The 19887-nt window shown below is 33.4% G+C and overlaps 1 protein-coding gene across 3 annotated transcripts in view; it reads right to left on the bottom strand.

Moving 5' to 3' along the window:
* The window catches only part of DNAH8 (dynein axonemal heavy chain 8), a 134197-nt gene that overhangs the window by 67074 nt on the left and 47236 nt on the right, over positions 1-19887 (bottom strand). For 2 of the 3 annotated variants that reach the window (XM_027682007.1, XM_027682008.1), the window contains exons 30-48: positions 19354-19458; positions 18250-18363; positions 17589-17651; positions 16459-16559; positions 15454-15591; positions 13985-14225; positions 12768-12967; positions 12318-12471; positions 12054-12217; positions 11791-11893; positions 11128-11232; positions 10679-10840; positions 8604-8828; positions 7441-7613; positions 5573-5751; positions 3817-4004; positions 2990-3076; positions 2783-2890; positions 327-461 (exon numbers count right to left, since the gene is read on the bottom strand). In XM_027682007.1, the coding sequence (XP_027537808.1) occupies positions 327-461; positions 2783-2890; positions 2990-3076; positions 3817-4004; positions 5573-5751; positions 7441-7613; positions 8604-8828; positions 10679-10840; positions 11128-11232; positions 11791-11893; positions 12054-12217; positions 12318-12471; positions 12768-12967; positions 13985-14225; positions 15454-15591; positions 16459-16559; positions 17589-17651; positions 18250-18363; positions 19354-19458 (2745 nt within the window). The remainder of the gene's footprint in view (positions 1-326; positions 462-2782; positions 2891-2989; positions 3077-3816; positions 4005-5572; positions 5752-7440; positions 7614-8603; positions 8829-10678; positions 10841-11127; positions 11233-11790; positions 11894-12053; positions 12218-12317; positions 12472-12767; positions 12968-13984; positions 14226-15453; positions 15592-16458; positions 16560-17588; positions 17652-18249; positions 18364-19353; positions 19459-19887) is intronic. The other variant, XM_027682009.1, reaches the window with a different exon arrangement.

The raw sequence follows: 19887 nt of genomic DNA, 5'->3' as shown, positions 1-19887 counted from the left end.
CTATCTGTAAATAAATCTTTAAAAGTCTAATTCCATGGATATTCATTATTAAATTTAGTTATGGTAATCAGTCTGCACACAAGTCAGTACATAAAAAGTCTCATACACAGGTAAGCCACTATTAATCTATTTGAACCTTTGCACACTGAGCACTGTTTACAAGTCTAATAAGATCTCTTTGCTGTTTAATGATAACATGAAGATTATCATGTTTCAATTTCTAAAGAACAGGATGCTTGAGATTTTTTCTATTCTAACACAAAATCCATGAAAAATCCAGTAGGCTTGCCTTTAAATGATGCTAAAACATTAAATTAGATTCTTACCAGCTTAGAAAGATTCATATCTCTTAGCCCTCTCATAACAATACTTAATTCAGTGTCATCTGGCCTGGCCCTCTTTTGAGTTCCAAGAGTCCTCAGTACTGAGAGGATATTCCTCAGACCAAAGTCATAATGGACCTAGAGCATGGTAGAAGGCTTATGCATCAGTAACAAATTCTCTAGCTTCATTTCATCAGTATATCAAGCTTTATTTCCATATTGTATAGTATAGTTGTCCTACCCAGAAAAAGTAGCTAAAATAGGAATTGTTGCTGTTGTTTAGGAATTATTCTATTCAAACAAATGAAGGATAATAAGATTGTTTTCAGGAAGGTTGGGGGGATGGAGGGAGAAAGGGAGGAGGGTGTGGTGGTGTGTGTTAAAAGGTTTTTCTTTTCTAATTTAAATTTATTGATTTCACAATTTATAATGCCACATAGCAATTATTTTATAGCTCTGTATAGCAGGGTTCTAGCAGAAGAAACTCTACCTGAAAGTCAGTGTGGCTTCAGAGCCAACAGGAGCACCACAGACATGATATTTGTTCTCAGACAACTGCAAGAAAAGTGTAGGGAACAGAACAAAGGTCTCTATGTAACCTTTGTCGACCTCACCAAGGCTTTCGATACTGTGAGCAGAAAAGGTCTGTGGCAGATTTTGGAACGTTTAGGTTGTCCCCCCAAGTTCCTTAAAATGATCATCTCACTTCATGAGGATCAGCACGGCCAAGTCAGATATGGCAACACACTTTCTGAGCCCTTTCTAATAAAGAATGGTGTGAAACAAGGCTGCGTTCTCGCTCCTACCCTATTCACAGTCTTTTTCAGTGTGATGCTCCAAAGGGCCACGGCAGACCTCGATGATCAGGATGGTATCTACATTCGATATCGTACTGATGGAAGCCTATTCAACCTAAGGCGACTGAAGGCCCATACTAAGACCCTAAACCATCTTGTCCGGGAGCTGCTCTATGCTGATGACGCTGCCCTTGTTGCCCACACAGAAGCAGCTGTGCAGCGTTTAACATCCTGCTTTGCAGATGCTGCTGAGCTCTTTGGGCTGGAAGTCAGCTTAAAGAAGACAGAAGTTCTCCATCAGCCTGCACCTCAGGAAGTCTTCCATCATCCCCACATCACCATCAGCCAATCAGAACTCAATTCAGTCCAACAGTTTAATTACCTAGGCAGCCTCATCTCCTCAGATGGTAAGATTGATGGGGAGATAGACAATAGGTTAGCGAAGGCATATAGTGCTTTTGGAAAACTCCATAAACGAGTATGGCGTAATAAACACTTGAAGAAAAGTACCAAGATCAGTGTTTACAGAGCCATAGTGCTGTCTACTCTTTTATATGGTTCCGAATCATGGGTCATCTACCGCCACCACCTGCGTCTCCTAGAACGCTTCCATCAACGCTGCCTCCGTACAATCCTGAACATCCACTGGTCAGACTATGTGACCAATACATCTGTTCTCGAACAGGCAGCAATTACAAGTATTGAGGCCATGTTACTGAGAACGCAACTGCGATGGGCAGGGCATGTCTCCAGGATGAAGGACCACCGCCTCCCTAAGATCCTGCTTTATGGTGAACTTGCCTCCGGCTGCCGCAAGAGAGGAGCGCCAAAGAAAAGATACAAGGACTCCCTGAAGCAACAACTCAGCCTCGGGCATATTGATCACCATAACTGGTCCACTCTGGCCTCTAATTGGGAGGCCTGGAGACACACCATTTATAACGCTGCTGATGCTTTTGAGAAAGCACGCAGGATCACCCTTGAGGAGAAAAGACAACGCAGAAAGAATCGAGCCTTGCAGAATATACCCTCTAAGGAGTCTTTCTGCTGTGTCTTTTGCAACCGGACATGCCTTTCTCGTATTGGCCTTTTTAGCCACCAATGCGCTTGCAAGAAAAGTGGGTAGAGCCCTTCCCAAATCTTCGTTCGCGAAGCCTAGCCATGATGATGAAAAAACTAATAGTTCAATTCAAGACTCTGTCTTTCCAACTGAGGCAGCTTAAAGCATAAACTTCAGAGCAAGGCAGTGCTATCGGGATATGAGCAACTTAAATCAAACTTTAGACATTTCTTTTGTAGTTTCCAGTTTCCAATTTCCAACTACTTACTCTAGCCCTAGACAATTCTTACAGAAAAACAACATGACCGGGATAATTTTTACCTGGCTGCCATGTTTAGGCAGAGAACCTCATGCATTTGCAACTAACCACAAATTATCATTTTTAACAAACTAATGTGCCTATGTGACTACATATTAATGAGTTAATATGGCTATTTGTTCAAAAATTTTATAGAGATATTTGTTTGAACTACTTTTAGATTATGTCAATATTTTGTAAAAAAGCATAAAAGTTATGCTTCAAAAACAATCTGTACAACCCAAAATATGGGGTTTTATTGTATAAATACGAAGACAAAAAGGAAAGGAATACATAACACTACCTGTTTAGTGAGCTGCTCCTCACAAAGTTTATAAAGAACAAAGAATTTCTTAGCCAAGACCACATTTTCAATAAATCCATAACTTGCAAGTTTAACTCTTATAATTATCTGAAATACAATTTTTTGTAGAAATTCCATTAGTTTCTCCAGGAGACAGGTCATCAAAATAAAACACATTTTTCCTTTCAGTTTATTCAAGATTTTTACCTGTCTATCTGGAACCATCATTGCAACGGTTCTAAACTGAATTTTGAGATTTTCTGGTAGCTCTTGACGTCCAGCATATCCAGGATTCTATATAAGAAAACATACTGCATTATTATTTACAATAGTGAAAATAACAGTAAATGCATGTATAAATACGTAGATCAGTTCAGAGTTAGAACTCTTGTCTACCAGTTATTAAAATTTTAATCTCCCAAAAAGTCATCTTGGATTGTCTTCAGCCTTGGCGTTAGGAAACATACACTTTAAAATTTCCTGCTGATGAGATTACAGGAATTAGTGTTATAAAGCCTCAAGAATCCTGTGGTAACAAGACAGCATACTCTGAATGTTAATATTCTGTATCTGGGAGCTTGAAGAATTTTTACATTTTCATGTAAAGTACCCATTAGTCAAGACATATGTCCCCAAAGAATGTCTTTGTTGTATCTCCTACTTTAAGTGAATGTTCTTTCCTCGCCCTCCCCACAGGTATCATTCTCATTAATACTATTAAAGCATTTCAAGGTAAGGTTGTAAAGTGTGTTAGTGTTTCAGTCCTCTCAGTGAGCACAGAGAATTCTGGGAGTTTGGTCAAACTGTCAGTCTGCATAATTAATTAAAACAGACATAATTATGAACTTTTGCAATAATATTAAAGTCAAAATGAAGGCATGCCATTCATGAATAATCAGATTATGTGTTGAACATTTTAGTCTAATTCTATAGTGACAGCATCACTTAATTAATAAAACTGGTTATTTTCACCTTGCCATTTAACCTCTATATAATATAATTTGTCACTTCTTTGTAATTATTACTACATTTACCATAGTTAGGAAAATTCCAAACTCTGGATTTAAATCTACACAGTCTCCATCAGCAAAAATGAACTGCTTTTTTTTTTCTTTTCTTGCTGTTAAAATAATATAGATTTGTTGTGCTGCTACTGACAAGACAGGCAATTCAATTCGGTTGAATTCGTCAAAACATCCCCAAGATCCGGACTGGGCAAGACCTATAAAAAGGGACAGAAGAAAATCTTATCTGTTGTTCTCCATGCATATTTGAGATATCTGGCCTAAATTACTTTTCTTGCAAATAATTAAATAACAGTAGTTTTATTTATTGTCCCGTGGTCAAGGCCCATCTTTCTCCAATCCACCTGACTATTTCCATATCAATCTGAATTAATATTAGTTGATTTATATACAAGGTTTAAAAATGAATCAAAGTCTGAAAAAATATATTTTTATATTTTGGGGCAATTGGTATATATTTTGTCCAGAACTTTCTGTGAATGTAGCTTTTTATTGTAGAGCACCATCCAATTATTTGGAAAAAGTTGTACTGTTAGTCAAAAAAATTAAAAATAAGTGATTGAGAGCTACAAAAGACTAGCCCTAACTGTCACAACAACAACATCCTCTTTTTTATTATTTTCATTTGGGTTTTCCAGCTTTCACAATGCTTTAAAATTACTTTTTACTAGCCTGTTATAAATCATAGAGGTTAAAATTAAAAATTGAAATTATTTTCACACTAACTAGAGGTTTAAATAAAACTGAATCCCAAAAGACAGAAAAAACTTGGAGCATGTATCTCTATGCATAAGCATTACCATTTTACGTCCCCACTAAACTACAAGTTTCTCATGTAATGGTACAGGATATTAGCAACGTTCAAAGTGTAGACATGTCTATGGAAGTTAGAGAGGAGCATAGAGAAAGAAGATTAAATGGAAAGAGAAATCTAGCAGCACTATATTAACAGCAAGAATATTTTCATAAAGCATTATTTTCACAGTTGCCTAATTTAAGTTTGGAAAAGTAACATGTATTTAGTAACAACTAGGAGAACTGCTCTTCCTTTCACAGCATTTTATGAGAAAAGAAGCATCTTTTTCCAGATGATATTAAACTATCAGTAAAGCAATGGTTTTCTTTCATGTGTACTGGAAGATAGCTATTTAAAAGCGAATAATTTATGCAAGTCATTCAGGGTACACTAGTGTCATGCAGTTAAGGTTAAATCACTTTAAAGGGATTCTGTCATGAATTCTCTCACACAAAGATTTTCTAAAATTGTAATACCTTGACTGTCAAATTGGCAATATCTTCATAAACCCACAGCTTCAGGTTTTTTATGCCCCTTGCTTCTCAATACATACAATACCATAACTTTGAAAAATGAGATGACAGAAACCTCGTGAAGTTCAAGTCCCTTATCTAGAACAGAATAACGCCATGATGTGTTGAGCCTGAAGAGGAAGCTAAGGGAAAAGCCTATTGCTGTTATCACTAACTAATAGAAGGCACTGAGAAAAGAGCCAGGCTCTTCTCAGAGGTGCAGTGGAAGAAGAGAAGACAATGGACACCCATTTCAATGTGGGACATTCCAAGTCAGTGGAAGTACAAAAACTGTTAAATTTAACATAGTCAAAACACTTGAACAGAGGTGCTGCAGAATGTCCGTCCCTGGAGTCAGTCAAAACCCAGTATGAATAAGGTACTGAGCAACCTGCTCTGATGGCATGTGCTAAATGACCTCTTAAAGTCTCTTCTATCATATGTGAAGAAATCTTACCTTTGAAAATCCTACCCAAACCTCTGAAGTCCATTTGATCAGAGCAGTTAAAGACTACGACGTATTTTCCCAGAGCCTTTCCCATGTCTTTCGTTGTTTCTGTTTTACCAGTTCCAGCTGGTCCTGCTGGAGCTCCCCCCATGTTCATTCCCAAAGCCTGTGCTAAAGTTATATAGCACCTACAAAAGTTAATTGATATGGATTTATTAAATTATATGAAAGATATATGTGCATATATATAACAATCGAGTTATGCAATATATTCTACAGCTCCTATGTTGAAATGCTACTTCTTCATAAAGCAGTTCCAATTATTTTTGTGAGTGCAAGAAGTTCAGAGAGGTAAAAGGCACAAAATACAGCATTTAAACATTACTTTTAAAAGAAAAAATCCACAAACTAACAACAACAACAAAAAAACCCCCAACCAACCAAACAGAAAACCCCCTGGTGTTAACAAGCTAAAAAAAAAAGAAAGTTAATGCTTATCCCATAAAGGAATTTGTCATTAACTCTTTTAACAGCTGTAAAGACCAGTTGTTGAGTTCTGCCATGTCATCACATTCTGCAGCATCTTAACCGGTATACATTTCATTATGTTACCTTTGCCTAAATTCTCAAGTGTGAAAGAATAAGGATATATGTCCTCTTCCTCAGTTATCGGTAAGAAATATTTACAATTCTAGGAAAAAAACTCTGTAAGTTTTACCCTTTTTCTTTTTTTTAAGTCTTAAAAAGTCTAGACTTTTTTACTTATATATGAGCCTTACTTATGTTTTTCATTCATGGCAAGGTCTGGAAAAGTAATGCTAAAGGAATTAAAAAACAAAATTCCTTTACAAATGATGGGTTGTCTTCAGTGTCAAATCAACATACTCTGAACACATTTCTAAATGAAATATTTCTGGTTTTAATCCATAATTGAATAGAGTTTAATAACTAACTGCAGTTTAGTTTGAATGACTACAATTTATTATGTCCAATTTGCACTGTGGGAATTTTCATGTTTTCTATACAATAAGAAACTTCGAAGTGACAAGAATCTCTACAGTTCTACTGGGATCAGTTTTGGGGTAGCTAACAACTTTACATCAAAAATACTCATTTGCTGATGGCAGTACAGTTCACTGCAGAAATCTACTGAACTTTCCATTTTGCCACAATAGCAGTCCTACATTTTCTGTAAAAATAAAGGTGTTCAAAAAGTCATAGAGACACAGACACCACATAGGTAGCAAAGGAAATGATTGTAGGTTGAAAGTTATTTTTAGTTCTTGTGGGAGTCTTCTTGCAATCTTTTGGCCTTTTTTTCTCATTTGGTCAAAAGTGACATTTCAAGACAGGATTGAACGGAAAAAGAATTTTGACAAGAAAGGAAGCAAAGAAATTCTGAAGAGGAAAAAGAAATATAGTTCTTATTGTTAAGCCACATTTGAAACAAACTTGCCATTTGCTTGCCTAGCTACAGAAGAACAGAATGCAAGTACATACAGTTGGGACTTTTTCTTAGACTTTCAAAGAAAGTAGCCACAGAACCTTTATAGAATCTCTTATTACAAAATTTGAAATATTTGACCTAATCTTTCTTCAGTATCCTGCTAAACTATATGTTGCTATATAACCTTAACACAATTAATTTCCGTTACTAAATGTTTTTTTTAAGACTGGGCAATGATAAGGGATTATTAAGTGTACAAATCAGTGAGACTATTTTATCTTCTCTAAAAGATTATATTAAGCAAATTTTTGAGAATATTTTCATGAATGGCCTAGCCTACACAGGACTTAACTCAAAATGTACCTCTTTAAAGATAAATGTTAAACACTAGATATTAAAAGTATTCATTATCCATAATTATTTTTCTAACCTGTCCGTAAGAGGTGTTATAACCAGACGATCAGTGCAACCCAGAAATTCATTTTGGTAAATAAAATCAACATCTGTAATTGATACAATGACATGATCTGAATCCTCTTTATAGTAGAATCTAGACTGCTTTAACCACTCAAAATCATTTCGTGATTTGATGTTCATTTTTACCTTAAAAGAAAGTAAATGCATATGTTATAACCAAGCATCTAGATTTATTGTCTTTGACAATTGTGATAAAACACTTATTTGTATGTGAATAACAAGTGATTACTCAGGTTAAAGTTTCTCTGTAAGTAAATTTAAATATATCAAGCATCACATAATATGTTCAGATATAAGCTAGACTGATACTAAAAACCAACCTGATCACTTGACCTGATCATCCCAACATCTGTGTTAACCAAATAAATCTTAAATTGCTTTGGTAGTGTAGTCCACCTTCCAAGTGAGAAATGTAAATAGCATACTTCTTAATCCACCAAACACATTGCAACAAAGGGCATGATGAAGGAAGGATGTGACTGAGGCATGGAAGGCAAACGCTGTATAAACTAATAAGCCTATGTCATCAGCGGTAAAAATGTGAGAGGTGTAGTGTTGAGGGATGCCATTACTCAACAAATAAAGTAATGGTAACAATTTAACACAGTCTCAAAAGTTCAAATATAGGATTGCAACTATTTGCCATTTTTAGTAGGAATTTATGTTTATTTCTCTTATATGTGCTCTCCTTAGTAAAGTGCAGTCCCATGTCAACTACTGAGATTCTGTAACAAGCCATGGGGAAATTAATTATAATGATACAGTTACAACATCCTCAGCAGTCTCAACTTTTTAAGTTATGCAAGTAAGACTAATACAACTTTTTGCAAAGGAAAGAAATATGAAAAGGGTTTTGTCTATCGAAACAACTTATAGGAAGAAGTGAAAAATTTAAATATCCAAGGTGTAGACATTTGGTAAAAATGTTTAGTTGACAAAACAAATTAATGCTATTCTAGATTAAGTAAAATTGTACTGCTTTGATTATGGTGAGGTTGTGGACATCTTTTTCTTATAAACACATACATACACATGGAACTGTAGCTGTCACATATAAGAAAGAATATTATGACAGAAAAGACATTTAATTGTCAGAAATCAAAATCTATACTTTACCAAATCATCAAAAATGTCACGCTGATGCACATGAATGGTAATAAGCGTTTCAAATTTCACTCTCTCAAACTTGGAAAGATCATGTGTGGTCTGGCCAATCAGCGTATTCAGAATATCCAGAAATCTGCCATTGGTTACTTCCATTATTTTTTTGTCCTCCTTAGCATTCTTTAGAGCTTCTTCTGAATCACGTGTCCACAATATTTGAATTCCCAGTAATCCAACCTAAAAATGTAATATGTGAAAAATATACAAAATAATCACTTGTTGAACTCAAGCCTTGTTATAGAAGCCTTGGGTGGGAACAATAAATTGTGGTGTAAACAGTCACAAAATATCACTATATCCAGCATGAATCTATCTCACCAGGATACTGTGCTGAATTAATTGGCTCTGCTGTGCCTTTCTGAGAAGACATTTTAAAATTGTTCCAAAATTTGTCATGTAGTGAGATACACTCAAACTAAGGATAAGTGTCAGTTTCTCTAAAAATCCTTTAGAGTGCTCCACATAAACATTACATAACACAAACATAAACTGGTCCTGCGTGTGGAAGACCCTCTGAAAATTTCCCACTGCCAATTTGTAGCTACTTCAAGCACATTAAAATTCTGGGCCATTGCTACTAAATGTAGGATGGCTTGCCTTCTAACATTCTGTCATGACTGGAGTACAGCCTAGAGAACATTGAACTAAAAGTTATTTTGCTTCCAAATAAATCTAGAGAGTTAGAGGATGTTGAACATAAACTACCATCTCAGATTGATTTTGATTTACAACACCCACAACAAAAAATGATAGATGAGCACTGTATTCTTTCATTACCTTTATTTCCCACATTTCTATATTCACAAGGCACTAAGTCCTAAAAATTTGACTCAACTACTCTTATTATTTTTTTATCTCCCTATACTTGCAGTGAGTTCATGGTTACAGAGTTTGTCTAGAAGGAGATATCTCACCATTGTAAAATCACCAGGCTATAATAAATAGAGTCTAAAACAAATTTATTTTAGAATGAATGGTCAAAGGAAAACAAAAAATAAATATTTGTATGTGACTTTTTCGTGCTACCTATAACAGAAGCTTCAGAGACAGGAAAAAGGCAGTTTGAAGAAAACATTTTGTGCTTATCAGTATTTTGCCCAATTTCTTCTCTCTCTTTTAACACAGCTTTTCTTTCTCTGTAAAAATTTCTTGGCCAAATCCTTCTAGCACAAAAAATTTTTTGAATGTAAGAAAATCTGGATTAGCAAGACATGTGAAAAAAAATCTTTGCACATGGTAATAAATCCACTTTCAAATATCTGACAAGCTAGATAGTCCCTATCTGTTTAAAGCAGTGAAATTTTTCAAATAAATAATGGTGACACAATACATAACTACATCATAAATACATGTTTAAGATAATTCTCCTAGATATTTAAATGTACTGATATTTTTTTAATTAGCAACATGCTGGCCGGTTTTAATATTTGCAAAACTTTTTATTCAAAAATTACACCCAAGATTGAACCAATTAGCAAATTATAGATTCAGAATTTGTACAGGATGGGAAACAATTCATTATTGTTAATGATATTAATGAATTATCAGTAAGACGGAGGAGTTTTCTAGGCAAACCAGAATACTTCAACATAGGCTTCTACCAGGACTGCATTATCATAAGTGACAAAGACATGAACTATGAGGTAGATCTGGTAAATTATGAGATAAATAATCATAATCACAGCTCTTGCAATCTTAAATTATGAGAGAGAAATCAATCTGCACATGAAATTTTATTTGCTGCTGAAAGGAGTTCAATATCCATCACAGAAAATACAAGCTGTACTTTATATTCTCCAAGAAAAGAAAAAAAGTAATTTTAAAGTAGATTGCAAGAAAAATATTATGATATAAACAGGGTACCAAAATTTAAGCCATTAAGGATTGCCTTCTACTGAGTAGATCTTTCCCCTTCTTTCCTCTATGAAAACTTTCTCATATAGGCAATTCCATATGCTCTTTACCTTCCACCTCCCCCCACACACAACTCAAGACTACACACACATATCCACGCCTTGTATTCTTACCTGTGCTGGGAATTGATTAAGAAAACTCAGCAGCTGACATCCTGGGTCACTGATTTGGTAATATGCTGCCCTAATTATGCCATGCAATGACTTCTGCTGCACTTGCAATAAAATCTTCAACCAAAGTTCTACTGGTCCTTTTGCAAGTACTGGAGTGTCCAACTGAAAAATTAATTACAGTAAAGGGTATAAAATAGAACATAGTTACCAACCTTCTGTTTCAGAACATGAGTTACTACATAGTTACTAAATTTCTATTTACAACTACAGATTTTATTTCCATTAACGTACCAGAAATATGTTTAACAAAGACATATTTGAGTTTTGTTCACAACAATCCTTGAAATATTTATTTGTAACTAACAATAATTCAACTTACTCTATCTTAGATGTTCAATAATAAAATTATTTATCTATTAACATTTCTGGAAAAAAAATCAGATAATTACTGGAATTTTTTCTCCTTCTCTTGATATGACTGCCAGTATGCGATCATAATCCTTTGGGTGAAAGTCTACTTCATTTATATTGTCAGATATGGAAGTCAGATGCGGCTGTAAGGATAATTCAGGAATTATTCAATGTAAATATTTCACATTAGCAAACAGAAAAATAATCTCAAGTAAGGTTATCCCACAAACGTTCATTTGAACCTACAGATGAATATCTGACTATTTGTAGGTAATAATTACAGAAATGATTGTGTAGAATTTTATCTCCATCTACTGTGTTTTTACAGTTTCCAGATGTGATCTAGAAGAGATCAACTGGCTTATCTCAATCAACCCTCAGTAACAATACAGACTAGCTGGATGAATTTTGCAATATGAAAAGCAGGAAAGTTTCAGAGGATCCCTTCTATTATGTTTAGTTGTGAAAGGAACCACCTGCAAATCACTTGATGAGACCACATTCCAGTGTTCTGCATTCTGAAGATTTTTTTAAATTACAGGTACCTATTTCACACTTTGTTAAAGATCGAAGAGCAAGAAGAGAATTTTTTTCTCAAGCAAAGTTTGTAAGAAGAAAATGTTTATATTTTAATTTATTAAATGTTTCTCCATATTCTAATTTTTTATGTTATACGCAGAAAAAAATCACAAAGGTTGTACCTGAATTGTATGAGAATCACTTGCTTGTCCAAGAATTTCAACAAGTGCAGGATCAGAAATAAAAAAGAATCTTGGAAACAGTAGCCTTTTCTTCTCTAAATACCTTTAAAATTGAACAAGATTCTTTTTAAACTGTTTCAGGGCATCATTGTTTTCTGTAAAAGGGTGTAAGTAAAACTAAACTACAATTCATCTTCAATATAAATTATTTACAATATAATAATGCAATCAAAAAATCAAAAAATTAACTTACAATCACTTACCCTGTAAGTGATTTCTGACATGATTCCAACTGTTCATGTAACTGAGGGAGAATTTGCTCCATAGTATTATCTCCAACACAGCAGGCTACTACATTTGGGTTTTCATGAGCTCGTTGCATTATTTTTACCCATGATTTGTCAATATTCTGAAAACGCTTTGCTTCCTATATATAGCAAAAGCATAAGTCCTTTCACATCATAATCTGTTGGAAATTATTACACAGCTTTTAATACACAATAGTAGGCCAGCATTGTGAAGCTTACCTGTGGTAACTCTTTTGCAATATCTCCCGCTATAAAAACAGCTTCAAGATAAATCCAAAGGTTCTGCACAACCAGCCATTCTTCAATTATGTGTGCAGAGTTGCTTAGTTTAAAAACCCAGCTCTGAATTTGCTTTTTAAATGCTGTATTGTATCTAAAAAATTATGAGAAGAAGCAATTATTTAATTCTAAATAAAGCTAATTTAAAATAAATACTTACAATGATGAAAAAAAACCCGGAACAAACGAACACCTGTTTTACTTAGAACAAGAACAACCTCATGGATAGGTTTTACCAGCTCGATTACATTCAAATATATTGAGAGAGAAGTTTGCAACTGTTTTTTCATTTAAAAATATTTCATTCAAATTTGTTGCTAATTTATCTCATTAATAGTACTGTTGCTATCTTGGTATGTTTCTGAAAATACCATATATAATTCCAAGTACCTATTGGACAGTAAAGAGTCAAGAATCATTAAACTGTCCTCCATCAATACTAAAAGTTCTGATGATTCAATTCCCTTTAGCAGTAATTCTCCTCTTGTTTTGAACGGTGCAAAGCTCAGAATTTGGTTTCCCCACGTCTCAGCTACTTGAGATAGTTTGGCTTCTATATCCTTTTCCTTCATGGCAGATATGCATATATCCTGCAAAGAAAGAACCACTTTTTAGACTCTCCATTCTTCTGAAATTAAATTTTTCCTGATACTGCTCATCTAGTAACAGCATATTAAAAAATGCAGAGATCACACTACGAATTTTACTCACTCAAATTACTTGTATGGGTAACTCAAAAGTGCGCACTTGGAAGTGGATGAATAAATATTTTCTGTGGCTTCACATTTTGTTATTTCTGTGTAACAAGATTTCTGAATCATAATTTTACAAGGCTTAGGGAGTGTTGTGATGTAGACTCATCACCAACTGAACTCTGACTCTTACCACATTTCAGTTTATAGAATCACAGAATCTAAGAATAGTTTAAGTCGGAAAGGTCATCAAGTCCAACATTCAGTTCAAATCAGAGCTTAATTCAAAATTAAGCAGATTACCTTGGAATGCTCCCATATAAATCCTTCCATATAAATCAAGTATGGCTATATCTATATCTATATATGTATCTATATATATCTTTTGCATGCATATTTATCATATGAAACATGCAAACCCCACTGAGTTTTCTCAAGTTCAGTTGGGGGTTCTTTTGAAGTTGTATGGTTCAAAAGAAGCCATAATAATCTATAAAATTCTTAAATATTATTATGCATTAAGCCTTCCTCTAAAATTTGTGATTTACCTACTAAACTTTAAAGAATCCAGAGTTAAAAAATTAAGTGGCCATAATCATTCAATGTTTTCTTTGAGGTTTTTTGCCTGTTTAAAAAGAGCTAAGAAAATCATATACAATAATAGCAGAAGAATTTTAAGAGATTATCTAAAAATAAGTGTCCAAAGATTCCAGCTGCTACCTCTATCTTTATTCATATGCATAAAAACTTCTAAATAAAATCTAAATTTGTTTAAACTAGTGTGGTATGATTAAGAGTTGAGGACTTTAATTAAGTAAAAAATATTTTAAAAGAAGGTAATAATTTTATAAGTAATCATATTATTTTTGTTAATAGTAGAAAATGAACAAGGGGGGAAAAAATGTATGCACCTACTTCAATATCTTCTTTATGTTTAAGAATCGGTGCTTCCATGATGTTTCGAAGGCAAAAGGTTTCAGATTCTACATCAAATTCATGTCCTGTTGTTTCAGCAATACGTTCCCAGTGTCTTTGCTTCATTGCTTTGTCAGACATCATTTCCAGCAAAGAACAAGACTCAATAAAATCCTCGATTTTTTTCTTGAGATCTGAAAACGCTTGCCAGTGGTGGAGACCTTTAGGCAGTCTACGGCACCTGTAGTTAAATTAAATTGATACAGTAGTAAATGCCTCTTCTCTCAAAATAGGAATCATTTAAACAATTGTTTAAACAAGGAGATATGAAGTGGATTGGATTGTGTTTAACATTTTCTATGTAAAATTCCAATTTGTGTCAGCCTACCTTTTTGGGAAAAACTGATGCAAATGCCCTACTAACAAATAATAATATTTTACAGTCTCAACCACTGATATGTTCTTTGTAAATAAAAAAATATTGTAGTTTCCATTAAAACATAGCTTATCTGTTCCTTATCATCAGAAACTCTTTATTAGCAAAGAAAAAACAAAATAAAATTAGTTAAATTTCACATATGAAATCCTTGTATAAATACAATATTTACTCCAATTTAAATACCAGTAATATTCATTGTACTTAGTAACATACCACTTTGGAGATAGACATGAAAATGAAACAGATATGACCACCTTCTCCCTCACTTTTGGTTAGTGGTCCAGAAACTATTCACTAATGAAAATTATATACTTCTAATGTGGAAAAACCCCCAGCAGAACAGTTAAACAAATATTCATCTCTTTGACCACACTTTTACAGAGCCTACACACTAAGAGCTAAGCAGTTGATCTACCACGGAAATGCCCTATTGTAAATGATAAAGTATATCTTTAGCAAAAAAAATACTAAAGCCTTAGTTTTGCATCATTTATCACTTATTTCTCTACCTTCCACTGATATAATTTCATATTTTCAGTAATCAGGTACAATACAGCAGTCAGCCTGTGGTTTAGGGCTGTGTCAATGCTGGGTGGTTGCCAGTACATTTGTGTTGGTTAGTTCCCCAAGTGCTGTCAAACTGGATGTTTAACAACTGCCTGAATTTCTCTGAGGGGTAAAGTATCTTGTGTCTGTTATTCTTGTATTCAAAACTTAAAATAAATGTGCTAATCATCCTAGTTGAAGAACTTACCTTCTACAAATAAAATTTCAGCCCTCCTGACCTCTTGGTTGGTTTAGATAAGGAGATTGATGCTTCAGCTGACTGTATGCCCTTCAGTTATGAAAATTACAGGTAAAAGATGCTTAACTAACAGTATGGTTTTATTTCCCTCTTTCATGAATAATCTTATTGTTTTATGATAAACCTTATTCATAGAAACTTTGTATTTAAATATATCAAATGGCTCTACTGAACTCACCTAAACCTTAATGCATTTAACATCAATTATTAATATCGTAAACATACTTGTTTTGAAAATCCAGAAGTTCAGCACTAATTTTTTCAATATCTACTTCTGTCCAAAGGATGTCATAATAACCATCGATAGTGCTTACTACAGTATCATATAATCCATATAATTTCTGAAGCAAGGCCAACTCCTTCCTGGGAAAAAAGAAGCAATTATGCCAATAATTCACAATAGTTAAATACTTGGTCATGTAATGTTATTACAAAAAATAGAGATAGATCAATCAGAGTACGTTTCTTAATGTAGAAAAGAACGTTTCATAAAAGAAAATCCACAAAAAAGAGAAAATGGTTGGTGCTCAGGACCTAATATCTACACTGAACATATTTGGGGAAGTTTTGCTTTCATCTAGTTCTCCAAAACTTCCATTCACCCCAAAGGAACCTAGGTTATATATGCTGAGCTGGCTCTGCAGTGCAAAACAAAGCACGGTAAGCAGGAACAAGTAGTCAATTTACTTCAGAAGCACTCTGAATCCAAACTAAATAACAGCCAGAAAGAGTCAGATCTTCATGTGGTGTGAATCATCATCAAACCATTGAAATGTGCAAACATTTTAGAATCTGCTCCCCATTTCTACAGCTGCTCAAAAAATTCTAATTTTCACAAAAGCTAGTTAAATTCTTCATATATGGTGAGACTTTCCCTTGCATCTTCTTCAGTTTCTACATTACCTTAACATATAACACTATATTTACTCATCTATTTATATAAGGACTTTTATTTATATCTATATTTCTAGAACAGAGCATATTGCTACTTTATATAGTATATACACACACTAAAATGTTCTGATATGGTTCTGTTACAATAATAAATAAATAAAATTGGTTTTATTGGCAAATACATTATATCTGCAAAATTTTCATTCATCTATCTATCTATCTATCTATCTAAGGCAACAGAAAACTTGCATATTGTAATATTTCCCCCTTTGGTATATGCCTAAGATTTTCTAACATACTTAATAAACACTTAAGACAGCTTTATTTCACCGTTACCTGACTTTATGCAAAACTTCATACTCTGTGACAGGCAATCCAAACAACCGTTCACCAGATGAGTACGTGATAAACTTTCTCCACAACTCATCAAAGTCAGCCTGCTCAAATTACGTTTCATACAGACAAAATGAAAATATAAGTTTATAGGTTTTAATTTTAAATGATCTAATAATAAATCATTAAACAGTTTCAAACTTGTCTTAATTCTTTTAGCAGTATATGTAAAAATCTGAAAATGTTTTTGATCTAAAGTTTTGAACAGTCTTCATGTAACATAATACTCAAATCCACATAGTGAATTCAAAAGTGAAGGTTTACATAAGAAGCAATCATTCAAAGAAGCATCTTCTAGAAATGAGATGTGAAACGAATTCCACATAATTGACAAAAAAAAAAAAAGGAAAATATTTGTATCAAATGGTAAAGTATATAGCCTGAAGAAAAACACTAGAGTGCTAAAAAATTTTTTTAACAAATAGTATCCATAAGTACAAAGCATTCTCTTGGCAAAATAAGAAATACAGCAAATTCAAACAAAATCACTCAATTTTCACTACGTATTAGGTGCATTAGAATATTTAAGCATCTTCTTTCAGTTACTCAGTGCTTTTCTCAAACTTAGAATTTACTTAATCCATACAATATATGACTGACAAAAGTATTATTCAAGTTACTATAACTTGCAGAAAAAGGAAGAAGGATGAAAAATAATCAAAACCTCCTCATGGACCTGTGAACTGAGGTTCATAGTAAACAAATATCAAGTTGAAACACAACTATCTAATGGAAAATGTGATCTTTAAAAGATTAAAAGATTGTCTCATATCTGCTTTGTAAATTGGCTTCTTTTCAGTAATTATCATGGTGTCATAATTGACTCTTCAATTTTCTACTGATTTTATTACTTCAAGTTGACAATCTCTGCTTAAAAACATGAAGGGTGAAGAAAGGCTATAGATCAATCAATCAATCCTTCCCATTAAGGGAAGCTTTGCATGAGAGAAACTAAAGTATAGTTAACATAATATTACACAGAACATCCAAATTATAATTTGATAAACTTGTTATGATAAGCAATAACAAATCTAATTTTAATTATTTGGAAATTCAACAGTTTACTTTCTTACCTGAAAGATCTGTAGCCTCTTACTGGCTTCCTGAGGTGGAATATCTGGAACCATAGGCCCTTCCTTTCAAATAAGCAATTTAAAAAATTTGAATATTAATTCACAAAGTGACTGAAGTCCCCTGTATATTTACAGGTCATCACAAAATACCTATTTTTTGTTAGTCAAATTCAAATCAAGCTATGTATCTTGGTAATGCAATACTTAAAATGGTAAATCTAAGAAAAGATAACTTTTATGCAATTGAAAATTCTTTACCTTAATTAAAATCAAGAGGACTAGACTGTAACTTTTCATACTTTGTTATTTTGCTGAAAATAAAATACCCAGGCCGTGGCCTAAGACTGTCCTTTTTAATGTTGATATGTTAGCAAAGAGGCCGCAGCATGTGCTACAATTTCTGAATTAATTTGTAATTTAATTTATAATTAAGATTTCATTACAAGTTGTACCACCAGGACTACTTCTCTTTCTTTACAGAGTTGTGTACACTGCTATTTCTTCATATTGAAAAGTCTGACCTACAATGATGACTTCTTAGCAACCATAGCATCAAACATCAGTAGCTGAGCAGAATAAAATTCTGGCAACCAAATACTGCAAACCAAAAATATTGAAAAACTAAGTACAAGTCTTACATGCAACTACTAAATTCATTTACCGTTTCATATGACGTTTCAAAGTTTGATACATCCTCCTGAAAAACTGCAACTGATTCTAGCAATTCAGTCTTAAATTTGGGCTGAACTTGAACCAACTCATCTTGAACTTCGGTCTTACATAGAAAAGATTAAAATCAAAGTTATTTCTGTAAAAATTAGGAGCAGATATTTGAGTATATAATGCATATAAATCAAAACCACAAATAAAACACACCAAATTTTTGAACAAAAATTGAATATTTGAAGCTAAATATATTTTTTCCTCTTATAGTGTTATATTTAATTTTTGAGAGTAAAGCTGAAGAGGAAAAAAACCAACCACGTCAACCAAAAACCATAACAAAATCTCCATCTTTAAGGGAATGTGTTACATTTCAAGGGGGTGACAAAACAAAAAGGTCCTTATTCTCTTTCTTTCCTCCCTCTAAAAACACCCTCAAACCCCAAAGTGTTAGAGTCACCTTCCTCATGGATGGCTTAGCCTTCTCTTTAACAACTTTCTTATACTTTGTTCAAAAGCTTGAGAGAAAGAACCAAGAACTGCACACAAATGTAAAACATACTCTCAAGTCCTTTCCTGAGTGATTAACCTGCGGGACAGGATGTACCTTAATGGGCTCAATGAAATATCTACTTATTTCTATCTAACCACTTACATTACCTAAAATAATAAACATAGAGCTGTTGAGGGATATAAGGCTGTCCTAAGTGATAAAGGACAATCACCACTTATGGGTAAGGGCACTGGCAGAGTATGCATTTCTTAAAAACAGGTAATCTAAGGGTAATAAACTCCCTGGTAAGAGAAGAATGACACAAGAACTGGAAATGAAGGCGAGCAGAAGCACAGAGACACAATAAACTTCTCATTTTCTTGCAGGTGTTAAACACATATCTAAAAGCTACAATAATATTTAAATATTAAAGATATGTATTAAAAATAATTAGAAAATTAACATACTAATAGAAGATATAGACCCTGGTGCACAACTGAGGCCAAAAGTGAGAAGTCAGAGAGCAGTGACAATTGGTCTCCAACTCTCATTTACAATCTGAAAAAAAGCACATGAAGACAAATATATGACATAATTTTATATACTTACAGCAATAGTCTGTAATTTCTTAAAAGAAGTTCTCATTGTATCAATGCCTTCTGATTCCTCTTTTGTAATCTCCAGTTTTTGTGTATTTAATATGCCATAGGCTTCCTAGATGGAAAAATAAAACCTTAGGAATGATGCATTGGAAGTTCATTTGCGGGAAATAGATCAAATTTGTAAAACACAGGTAAAAGGAAATCTGTTAATATATTTTAGGCATTTTTTTAAAATAAGGATGATGAATGAAGAACTAGGAAACAACAGCAAAAAAATATTTCTTCAAAGATTTCTTGGCTGGAATACTAGGAAAACACATACAAACAAAATAAACTTAATATTAGAAAATATAAAACTTTATCCTCTCTATGGTATTTTTATTCCACTTATTCAAATTCCACCTGAATGTAGATTTTAATGAATTTTTTCAAACTCTGAATACTTGTGCACACTGAGTTACGCATTTATAAAAGTTTTGCTATATCATCTATAAAATCTTTGTTTCTAAGTTTGCCACACTGTCAAATACCTGCATATGTA

This window comes from Neopelma chrysocephalum, unplaced genomic scaffold (genome assembly GCF_003984885.1).
Source record: "Neopelma chrysocephalum unplaced genomic scaffold, ASM398488v2 Primary Assembly neopelma1_61b, whole genome shotgun sequence".
Lineage (NCBI taxonomy): Eukaryota > Metazoa > Chordata > Aves > Passeriformes > Pipridae > Neopelma > Neopelma chrysocephalum.
Note: the sequence above shows the minus strand (reverse complement) of the source record. Positions and strands in the feature narration are given on the sequence as shown.